General features: G+C 42.4%; 1 protein-coding gene across 1 annotated transcript in view; it reads left to right on the forward strand.

The window, feature by feature from the left end:
• LOC129695722 (fructose-1,6-bisphosphatase isozyme 2-like) overlaps positions 1–12,407 on the forward strand; it is a 58,845-nt gene that overhangs the window by 30,442 nt on the left and 15,996 nt on the right. The window contains exons 4-5 of the mRNA XM_055632925.1: positions 496–636; positions 6,550–6,687. Of these exons, the coding sequence (XP_055488900.1) occupies positions 496–636; positions 6,550–6,687 (279 nt within the window). The remainder of the gene's footprint in view (positions 1–495; positions 637–6,549; positions 6,688–12,407) is intronic.

Here is a 12,407-nt window from a genome sequence, read left to right on the forward strand (position 1 = left end):
AATCTGAGATTGTAAAACACTGCAAAGGTCATTGAAAATGAGCAGCATCCGTATAGATCAAATAATGAAAATCTCAGGCACGTTTCAGGAAGATCGATAGCTCATTTTCAATATATAACTAACAAAAGAAGAACGTATTTATTCTACATACAACAAGACTATCTCTGAGATGGCAACAAATTGGGTGGGCAGAAACAGAGAAGTTGGACTTTATAAACGGAGCAGAGGCAGCCTGCAGTGGCAGAGCAGCGATGGAGGACATTGACATCATCACCTGGCCAGGCTGATCCCTGCAACTGATCCCTGGGGCCAGCAGTAGAACTACAGGCCATTATGCTCAGATTATTGGACTATAGCTTTAACAACTTTGAATTTGAAGGGTACTATGTGCCAGAAATGTGTACAATCTACTATTCTTGTACTTTTGTACTTTCGCATGATTGTGCCGATGTACCACTGAAGCAGGATAACTGTTCATTTCTTTCACTTTGGCAGGATTACACGGAGTCGCTGACTGAGGGTGATGCCCTTGAACCTGGACGAAACATGGTGGCTGCTGGATATGCCCTCTATGGCAGCGCTACCCTAATAGCGCTATCCACAGGACAGGGTGTCAACTTCTTCATGTTAGACCCAGTATGTAGCTGATAGTTATCACCATTTCTGATCTCATACACAATCCAAATGTTTGTGCAATAGAATATTTGAAAATGCAGCGTTATACTGTAGTTGCCTTTGTTTTCTACTAAGAAATTAGAGGGGTGAGTTGGGAGGGCATGGGGGAGGGATGGTTGAGTGGAGGTTTGGGAAGGTAAATAAATGAATATTAGTTGGTACACAAAAAAGCTGGATAAACTCAGCGGGTGCAGCAGCATCTATGGAGCAAAGGAAATAGGCAACGTTTCGGGCCGAAACCCTTCTTCAGACTGATGACCTGACCAGCACCTTATAGAACCTCAGCTCCACATTACATCCCTGTTTTTGCATTCTGGCCCCCTTGAAATAAATGCTAGCATTGCATTTGCCTTCCTTACTACCAATTCGACTTGCAAATTAACTTTTTGGGAATTCTTCCACCAAAGTCCCTTTTCACCTCCGATTTCTGGATTCTCTTCCCATTTAGAATATAGTCTAAGCCTACTTAGTCTACTACCAAAATGCATGACTCTGCACTTTGCTACACTATTTACCTTCTGCCACTTCTCTGCACACTCTCCCAACCTGTCCAAGTCCTTCTGTAGCGTTTTCTCCATACTACCTCCCCCTCAACCTATTTTTGTATCATCCGCAAACTTGGCCACAAAGCCGCCAATCCCCTCGTCCCCTTCATTAATATACAACATGAAGAGTAGCGTCCCCAACACCGAGCCCTGCGGAAGTCCGCTAGTCGCTGGCAGCCAACCAGAAAAAGCCCCCTTTATTGCTAGGTTCCAAGTCCCCCAAGGTTCCAGAGAAGAAGTGTGCATGAAAGAGTATCATTGTAAGAAGTCAACATCTTTGGAAGAAAAATTGGTCTAAAACATTGGCATTCTGACACAAGCCATTCATCACCTCTCTTTTCTTGTCACGTCATTCCAACTGGAATTCTAATGGGAAGAGTCATTAAATTATTTCTTCAAAAGAAGTCCAATAATTACAATGTGCAGAATCCTGATAACAATTCACTCTTTAAATTGTAACATTAAGTGAGTGAAAAATTATTCAGTCAAGAGATGGGTTGTAGCGGTTGGAGTAAGGGGGTCTGGTAAAGGATGGGAAAGGGTTGAGTGGCAGCAGGAATTTAGAGATGGGAGGATCAAAAGTGAGAGCGGCCATGAGTGTCTGTGGAGGAAGCAGATAGGGGATAGTGGGTAAGGGTTTCCTGCCTGAGCACGTGCATGTGCTTGTGTTTGCACACACGCACCAATACTTGTCTATCTATATGCCCTGCTGGTGTGAGGGTTTATGCAGCTGAGCATGATCTATAGTCACCTTGGATCCACTTTGAAACCTTGCTCCTAGTGGTAACCGGTGTGTCGTGACTATCCCTTATTGAAAGACTAGCCACTTCCACTCCACAACATGGAGTTCAGAATCTGGAAAGTCCTGGCCTTCAATGGCAGCTCCATCAGCAGCAGACTTGAACATTGCTTGACTATCCTCGCTTGGTGATTGACATACTTTGTCAATGACATTGCTGCATTGAGCGAGCAAGAACAAGATGGTGGGTGCTCCACCTTCTGGGTTGGGTTTCTCTGTCAGGAAGTAGAAGGTCTAACTTCTTCCTGATGGAATAGGTGAATCACTCATGACCTTCAACCGCACTCTTAACATCGAACCAACATAATATAGTCATCAGCTTCAAATTTCCTTCGAATTTCTGAGAAACAATCTTCTCAAATACCAGGAAGCAGTAAAGTTGGCGAGAACACAATACTTTTCCAACCTTATTTCCAAAAACGCTCAAAATTCCAAGGTCCTATTTTGTACTATTACCTCTGTCATATGTCCCGCCCCCAGTACCAGCTTAGCTGGGTCGCCTGCCAAGTGCAAAGAATTCTCCACTTTTTTCACAAGTAAAGTTGAGAACATTAGAACAAATATGTCCCCTCCCACCCGTGACCTAGCTGTCTCTTTGGTCTGTTCGTCTAAGTTAAACTGTTTCCAACCCATTACTCTATCCTCCCTTGTAAAGCTTGTCTCCACTATGAAACCTGCAACCTGTCACCTTGACGTTGTTCCCACTGCCCTTCTGAAGGATGTCTTTGCAATAGTCGATCCCAGTATCCTCTCTATCATCAACAGTTCTCTGGCCACTGGCACTGTTCCAACCTGTTTCAAGCACGCGGTGGTCCAGCCCCTCCTGAAATAAACTAACCTGGACCCTACCTTGCCTAGTAACTACAGACCTATTTCCAAACAGACCTTCCTCTCAAAAGTCCTTGAAAAATTCTGACCCTAATTTCCTACTCAAAAGCTTTCCTTGAGAAAAGGTGATTCTAGAGGACATGACTTCAGAACTAAGGGACCTTAGGGGTCTACACCTTTTTACGCAAATGGTCCATCCAGTGGAAGTGGTGGAAGCATTTTCATTTTTAAAAATAAATGGATAGGTTTCAGGGGGTACCCACAGGTGGGACTGTACAGCACGAGATGGTCTGCCTGCTGTTAAAGGTACACAACGACTGGAAACTCCTTCTCACCACAGCACAGACTCCAGCGACTCCTTGCACCATCCTGCGACTGTGCAATCCTCTCCTTCTCAGCGCAGCGTTTGATACAGTGGACCACACCATCCTAATTGACCGTCTCCGGTACGGGGTTGGTGTTGATGGCACTGCCCTGAGCTGGTTCGTTTCCTACCTAAAAAATAGGAGTTACTCTACTAACATGGGCAATTCTTTCTCTTCCCCAGCGAGCCTTTTTTGCAAGGTTCCAGAAGGCTCCATCCTAGGCCCCATTCTCTTCTCTCTGTACCTGCTCCCCTCGGCCAGGTCATTCAATGGCATGGCATTTCTTTCCATTGTTATGCAGATGATACACAGCTCCATCTCCCCCTGAAACCCAACAACTAGTCTAATTTAAACTGCCTCATGCACTGCCTCGATGACTTAAAATGTTGGATGGCTCAAAACTTCCTCCAACTTAACGAGAGCAAGCCTGAGGTCATCCTACTCGGTCCCTCCAACTCCATCAAAACGATAACAGGCATCCTTGAAAGCCTAACCTCTTTAGACAAACCGCACGTCAAAAACCATGGCGTGATATTTGATTCTGCATTAAAGTTTGACAAGCAAGTCAACTCTGTGGTAAAAGCTTGTTTCTTCCAGCTTCGTACCATAGCTAAAATCAAATCATTCCTCAAATTCGACGACCTTGAAAAAAATCATCCACGCATTCATCTTCTCCCGTCTTGACTACTGCAACTCCGTATACACTGGCATCAGCCAATCATCCCTGTCCCGCCTGCAATTGGTCCAAAACACCACAGCAAGACTTCTGACGGGTACCTGTAAAAGGTACCACAGCACCCCGATCCTGGCCTCTCTCCACTGACTCCCAGTATGGTACAGAATCAACTTCAAGCTCCTCTTATACGTATACAAAGCCCTTAACGGACTTGCTACCCCCGCTATATAAAAAATCTTCTAACCCACCATTCTACTTCCAGGTCCCTCAGGTCGGCCGACTTGGGGTTACTGACTATCCCGCAGTCTAGGTTTAAACTCAGCGGTGACCGCGCTTTTGTTGTTACAGCACCTAGACTGTGGAATAGCATCCCGCTCCTCATCAGAACTGCCCCCACCATCGACTCCTTTAAGTCTACTATTTCTACTCCCTAGCGTTTTTGAGCCCCTCTGAGTTTATGTAACAGTTTATGTATGTATTGTTAGGTCTGTCTATCGTTGTATGAATCAAACTAGTACATGCCCTGATGTGAAGCACTTTGGTCACTGTAAGTTGTTTGTTAATGTGGTATACAAATACATTTATTATTATTATTATTATTATTATTATCATTATTATTATTATTAGTGCATATGATGCAACCATGGAAACTGCTGATGTTTGTAAGGAAGACTTCTAGCCTGACCTTGAAGAAACCTTGCATCCCAGTGGGATGAAAATTTATGCTTTCAGGCAACTCCCCTACTTGGGGTGAAGAAGAATGGTCAGCGTATGGGGAGTACGGAAAGAACATTCCATTGTGTCCAAAATGCTTGGAGCACAGTATTGTCATTACTAACACTTTTCACCCGAGCATCAAGGTCTAGACCACATAACAGCGTTCCCAATTCAGGCATTGTACAATGGCCAAATGAGAAGGTTCCAGAGAAGAAGTCTGCATGGAAGGTTATCATAACAAGAAATGTCTTAACCTTCTGTTAAATAGCATCAGAGCATCAGATATAAGAGCCGGAATAGGCACTTTGGATCATGGACAATTTTCCAGATAAATATTCTCCTGCATTATTCACATACCCCTTGATTCTTTCAATATCCAGAAAATCTACTGATTTTGTTTGTGATGAACTCAATGATTGAACCTCCACAACCTTTCTCGATAGAAAATTACAAAGATTCCACATCATCTGAATGTAGAACCCTCTTCTCATCTGAGTCCTAAATGGCCACCTTCTTAAATTGAGATTGTGCCCTCTGATTCTAGACTCCTCAGTCAGGGGACAGATCCTCACCCTATCAAGCATTGTAAGATTACAGCTCCATCCAAACATGAGATCACAGGGATGTTTGCATTGTCCATGAGAAACGGTTTGCTTGACTACAGCCTAAACTCCTTTAGTTTAAACCCAAAATAATGGTGACAATAATAACCTTGCTACCAGAGAATGAGTGTTGAAAATGAGCAACCCTTGTCAGCGAATGCCTCGCAGATAACCCACCAAATACCAGCTAATGGGAATCACAAAACTTCAACTGTGCCTAGATAAATCTGAATTCCACAATAGTTTGCACGTGAAGAGGCCATTTACTCATCTACCCAGATACACCAGAAAGGCTTTAATAAAAATGACCAGAAGATCCAGAAGTTAATAAACCACAAACTCAGACATTCCTAGATCGGATGTATTGCCACCGCTCAAGAGAAAATAATCAGGTGGACAGGCATCTGTTGGCAATCAATGATCAGATGGTAGAAGGAAATAGCACAGGAGATCCACAAACTTGCTGTTATGGACCATTCTTTAGTATTCTCAAATCCAACTATCGCCCTAACACTCAAAGGTTGACTCAGTGAAATTCAAGATCAGAGGCAGAATTATCACCAACAGGGAATCAGTCAAGGCCTGTAAAAACACTTTAAAGAACTACTTGATCACAATGTATAGAAAGGAACTGCAAATGTTGATTTATACCAAAGATAGACCCAAACTTCTTCTTGAGTTTGAAGAAGGGTTCCGATCCAAAACGGCACTCATCCTATTTCACCCTAGATGCTGCCTGACCTGCTGAGTTACTCCAGCCGTTTGTGCCTATCTACTTGATCATATTTCTGATCAAGAGCACTATCTCTGAGTGTCTAGATGAGAAGGACATATTCCTGCTCAAATGCAACATGTCTCCTGGAGCATATGGTACCCCCACTGGCATTAGTATATGTATCATGCTGAGAACACACATATCTGGAGTGAAAGCAACATCCAAAAGGAGAAAAATAATTTATATGAACCAAATATGACTTCTTCTTGAGTATGGCGTGAACAGCCTAAAGTTGGAGGGCAACTTGTTCTATTTGATCTTATTTGATTGTGCACGGCAGGTTGACTGCATTCGGCGAAACAGGGCGGACCACGTGAAGGTTGCAATCTCCCACCCCGCCAAATATGACTGATAGCTGATACCCACAACTACGTATTTAAATGCCAAAATCATAGATAATTTGCTTCTTGGTCTGCTTCAGATTAATAGTTATTTGAATGCAAATGAACCACGTTGGCCTCAGTTATAACAAATATAATGACAATTAGTGCCGAACTCCTGGACTATAATTTTAACAATTTAACTTTTGTATTGTTTGACCATTCCAATCCTTCTTTCCTCTTTCAGTCTATAGGCGAATTTATTCTTGTGGAGCAGGACGTAAAGATAAAGAAGAAAGGAACTATATATAGTCTGAATGAGGGCTACGCCAAATACTTCGACCCTGCACTCGCGGAATACATCCAGCAGAAAAAATTTCCCGAGGTATGTGGACATTAATGCAATAAAAAGAAACTCCGCTCAACCTTTTTAAAATTCATTTCGCATAATTTCCAGTAGGAGATTAAAATGGATGCAGAATGCCTCCCAAGAGATTGAAAATGTATTTGGTTTTGATATTTATCTTTTTTGTGAGGTAACATGCTGATTGAAATGAGAACTTTGTGGAATTGACGAACAAACACACCGTAATTCAAGCATCCAAAGCCAGTGAGCTCTCCAGGTGTAGTGTGCATTGACAAAAAGTTTCCTACTACTCCAGAGGAAGCAGAAGGATGACCTTTACTGCTTAATGCATAGCATGGGGCATGAAAATAACATATTGGAAATGTAGATTGCTCTTTGCAGGATATGTACTGCTCTTCTGCAGAAAATGTAACTCATGGTGGTAGACTTCATCCTGAAGCTAATATTTAATCCATTTATGTTCAGTTAACAGATGATTACTATTATTTAAATGGGAATGTTCCAATCTATGTCACTCGAAGGGACAAATGGCCTACTCCTGCACCTATTGTCTATTGTCTAACAGAGATAGGTTGAATAAGTTAGGTCTTTATTCTCTGGAGCGCAGAAGGTTAAGGGGGGACCTGATAGAGGTCTTTAAAATGATGAGAGGGATAGACAGAGTTGATGTGGCCAAGCTTTTCCCTGAGTTTAGGGAAGATTCAAACAAGAGGACATGACTTCAGAATTAAGGGACAGAAGTTTAGGGGTAATACTATTATTTAAGAGTGGTGGCGGTGTGGAATGAGCTCCCAGTGGAAGTGTTGAGGCAGGTTCATTGGTATCATTTAAAAATAAATGGTAGGCACTGAGAAGGGAATGGAGGGTTATGGACAAAGGTGGGCCTACATGGACTTGTAGGGCCGAGATGGCCTGTTTATATGTTATCTAGATTGTCTACTTTATAATCCCCTTATTCAGGGGAAATCCAAATGTCCTTGCAGCACACTAATAAAAATACAACATAGCATTCAAGAAGTTTAACATTAAACCATAAAACATCCCCCCACAGAGGTTCCCACTGTGGGGGAAGGCACAAAGTCCAGTCCCCATCCTCTTGTCCACCCAAGATAATACCCTAATGTCTTGCACCCATAGGGTCACATATAGAAATGTGGTTGACATTCATTAACCAAGATTATGTGGTCAAATTCCTCCAGATACCAGATATAATTAAACAGTTTATTAAAATTGATCATTAGTAATGCAGGGACAAGAAATAAAAATAGTGTTAAACTGGGGAGAAAATGTTAAAACCAGCACTGTTTTTTCAGTGAAGAGGTGGCACAACGGAACACCTAGAAGAATTGCTGCTTCAAAGTACCAGAGACCTAGGTGTACTCCTGAACTCTATTGCTGTCTGTGTGACGTTTGCATGCTCTACCTGTGATAGCATTTGCTCCCTGCAGTTTTATACCACATCCCAAAGATGTGCAGTAAAATGGAAAAGAAAGGATCTGCGGTTTGTAGAATTCTTGAGCAAAACATAAAGTGTTGAAGGAGCAAGCAACATCTGGAGAGGGAAATGGTCAAGTCTGAATAAGGGACCTGGCCCCAAACATCATCTGAAAATTTCCTTCCACTGATGCTGCCTGATCAGTTGTTCTTCCAGCACCTTGTTTTTTTTGACAAAGATGTGCAGGTAGATGACTGCTGTAAATTATCTCAAAAGTGTCAGAAGTGGTCAAATCTGGGTGAGCTGATGAGAATGTGACATGAATGTAGGATTAGTGCAAGTAGGTGGGTGATGGCTGGTGAAAGGTCCGAGGGACCTGTTTCTGTGCATGCATCTCTATTATTTGATTATTTTGTAGGAGACTTGCATGTATTTTTGCAGGGTAAGTATTGATATTAAAGATTTGTGACTGAGATTTTGAGTAATCTAATTAGTCAGTGCATTACAAAAAATGGCTCAGCTCAGAACATCGCAAAGTGCTTTGGAGCAAACCCTTTTCATGTGTGGTACTGCTATAGTGAGGAAACATCCAAGATTGCAAGTGACTGCCCAAAAAAGACAGAAAACATGGCAGTCCAACTACCAGGTGCAAAGGTCGCAGAATCTGCTGAGGAATCTCATTGTTTAATTTAGTTTAGTATAGTTAGTTTATTGTTACATGTACCGAGGTGCAGTGAAAAGCTTTTTGTTGCACGCTTTCCAGTCAGCAGAAAGACTACACATGATTACAATCAAGCCAACCACAGTGTACAGGACCACTCTCTAGTTGGTGGTAGGATGGTACAGTTGCTTGATAGCAACTGGGAAGACATTTCCCTGAATCTGCAGGGGTGCATTTGCAATTTTTTGTGTGATTGCATGAGTATGCCTTGTTATTTGACCTGGCAGTTCTTGCACAAATGACATTTGAAAAAAAATATTGAGTACAATGAGAATGAAGGAAAGCTCAGAGTTAGCCAGAGGGCGAATTTCAAATAAATAACAGTTCACATCATTGGGATGGATCGTGCTGGCTCCTCCAATAGTCATATTACAATCACTCACCTGACATTTCTGCCTGTTGTGTCCTGCTGGTTTGAAGACTCCCAACAGTGAAGCCCCAGCGCAAATCTTCCCTAAAAGTCTTGATAGCAAAATTATCTCTGCAGCATTGCAAACTCTCAAAAGGTTCTCTGGCATTCAGAAATATTTAAATAAAATGGAAACCAATAGATGATACGAGTGCAAAAGATGGGAAACCTGCAAGTTATTGAGGCAGGAAGAGTGCAAGTGCAAGTCCATAAAGAAAGTGACCACCAGCAAAGAGAATAAAGAGGGAAAGGTTGCAGGGATGAAGGGAAGTAGGAAGAGTGAGAATGGGATTGTTTTCAGTCAAAGCCAACACAGCCCTGATGGGTTGAATGGACTCTTTCTATGTCATAATAAGCTCCAGATATGAGCATGCCCCCAACAGAGCCAGAGGGTCAGCTGACACAAAACACCCAGTTAATACAAACACAGGCTTAAACCTCAACATTTTTATTTTGTAGCAACTTGGGAACAAACAAATATTCAGAGCACCGTCATTTAGCACATGATTTATAGGACAGTCTGATCTTTGAACAGTCTGAATGTGCAATCCGTTTGTTTGGAGATGTCTCTCAACATTCACGAGTTGTTTTACTGGTTGCTCTCCAGATTAGATATGATTTTGAATGTTTTCAATTCACAAGCAGGACCAGTCTTTTTACATAGTTTTGCTATGATCTGTACTCCACAGGGGCCTTGACTTTTGTTCTGAATCATGATTGCAGTTTAACCTCCAGCACCTTACTGAAGTAGCAGTTGTCCATTTGAGACTCTAGGCAACCAATGTCAGCAGGGTCGGCGATCGTTTCGCTGAACACCTACGCTCAGTCCGCCTTGACCTATCTGAAGCGAGACCAAGCGCAGGGTCAGCGATCGTTTCGCTGAACACCCCCCCCCCCCCCCCCCCCCCCCCCCCGTTGTGGGTCATTGTGACGTCACTTTGGAAGTGGGTTGAAAGATTTTCCATTTAAAAACTTGGTTTTGGTTATTTTTAAAACCGTGTAACTTGTGAAATATGGCATGAAATGTGAAATGAAGCAGTTGCTTTTGTTGACGGGGTTAATGTGATCAATAATCTGTGAAAAGTTCTGCGCTAACGCGTGGTGTTTTGACGAAGGTAGAAAGACACACACACACTCACGCATACACACACACACATACATACAAGATGAGAGTTTTATAGATATAGAGATAAGGGAAACCCATCACAGGAAGAACGTGCAAACTCTGCTCTGACAGCACTGGAGGTCAGATTAAACCAGAATCGTTTGAGCTGTGGGATAACGGCGCTACTTGCATCACCACTGCGCTAAATTGCTGCAAATAAACAATTAGCTTTACTGCCACCCTGCTGGAGATCAGCACAGACAGTTATTTGTCAGTTCTCATGTGACACAACACTGTTGAGATCACCATGCAGGAATACTAGGAAAACTAGAGAGGTTTATTGCACAGCTAGGAGATGTTTTTTTCGCAGGAAAAGGAATTAAAAAATGCAGGGAGATTACAGCTGACAGATAGACAGTGTCGTTGGAGAGGAAACAGAAAACAAACAGCACAACATGCTGAGTGGATTGTCGGATAAGAGTTAACTACACAGTCAGTGGAAATGAACGGAACGGAACAATGACATTCTTACTTGTGCATCTTTACAGGCCAATTAACACAATAACATACGACTAAATATATAGCCTGGCTGCTTGGTGTACCAACAACAACCTTGTCCTCAACACACAGAAGACGAAGGAAATCATTGTGGACTATCAGAAGACCAGAGGCGGCAGACACATCCCCGTCCACATAAACGGGACTGAGGTGGAGCACGTCTCCAACTTTAAATTCCTCTGGGTCCACATCTCTGAGGTTCTGTCCTGGTCCCTCAACACCGCCAAACTGATTACAATGGCAATAAAGTTGAATCTAATCTAATCTAATCTAAATAATTAATAATATAATAAATCAAAACCAGTAATACTAGGTAACCAAATCATATTAAACTCGAGTACATGGTGCATCAAAAACAACGTCCATAGTTGCGGAAGTAGGATTATGATGCTGTTGTGCAGCATTCAAGAGTCTGCTAGTTGCTATTCTTGATTCAGATTCAGATTCAATTTTAATTTCTCAGTGTACAGTACAGAGACAACAAAATGAATCTGGATGCCATGGTTTGCAGGCACCTGTACCACCTTGCTGAAGGTAGTAGTGAGATGAGAGCATGACCTGGGTGCTGCAGGTCTTTGATGATATTAGCTGCTTTTTGGAGGCACAGAAGGGAGGTCCACCTGCGATGGACTGGGCAATATCTACTACTTTCGGCGGCCTCCTTTGTTGCTGAGCATTCATGTTACCAAACCAGTGATGCAAACAGTAAAAAATGAGAAAACTAGGAATAGCTCTTATGTACTTTGCCGGAGCACAAGGAGCTTGACATAAGTTGAAGATAAAATAGAAGAACTGGGTCACAGAGTTTTGCATTAACTAAAGTTTAGGATGGGTAACAATTGAAGGAGCAGTGGTATTCAAGGCCAGATCGTCAGCTCCCATCAGGAAAAGGCAAGGACATAATGTTGCAAAACTGGAAGAGTATGGTATTTGTTTCAAACAGGACTTGGAACCTAAAAAGCTACTTCATGGTTAAATAGAATCCGAACAATACATGCTCTTGTTAAGTCACTTTTTACATGTTATTGAGCTTTGAAATAAATTTTGAATAGAAACTCACTACTGAATAATGGGAACTATCTCCAGGTTAGCAGCGGGCTATGACATGATTAGTTATGCAGAGATGACAATATCAAGATCTGTGCAATTGGATGAGGATCTGAAGTGGATCGAATGAATAAATGCCCATGCATTGACAGCTCTGGCCATTTTTCAAATGTGTTAAAGTAATATTCATGTCTATCTAAGATGGCGCCTACCTGTGGGGAAATTTTGCCAGCGGCACAACAGAAAATCTTCAAATATAGTATTTCTGAGCTCATCTGCATCAAAGAATCTGCAGAAATCAACAATGTAAGTAGCGAGCTGCTAAAGGGCTTGTCCCACTGCGGGGACCTAATTTGCGTTAGAAGAATTTGCGCTAGAGTCAAACTTGCAGCATGGTCGACACATGGTCCTAGGAGGAGGTCACTGTAACTCTCCTTCATGCTCGTGGGAAGTTCCCGAATAC

This window comes from Leucoraja erinacea, chromosome 3 (assembly GCF_028641065.1).
Source record: "Leucoraja erinacea ecotype New England chromosome 3, Leri_hhj_1, whole genome shotgun sequence".
NCBI classification, from domain to species: domain Eukaryota; kingdom Metazoa; phylum Chordata; class Chondrichthyes; order Rajiformes; family Rajidae; genus Leucoraja; species Leucoraja erinaceus.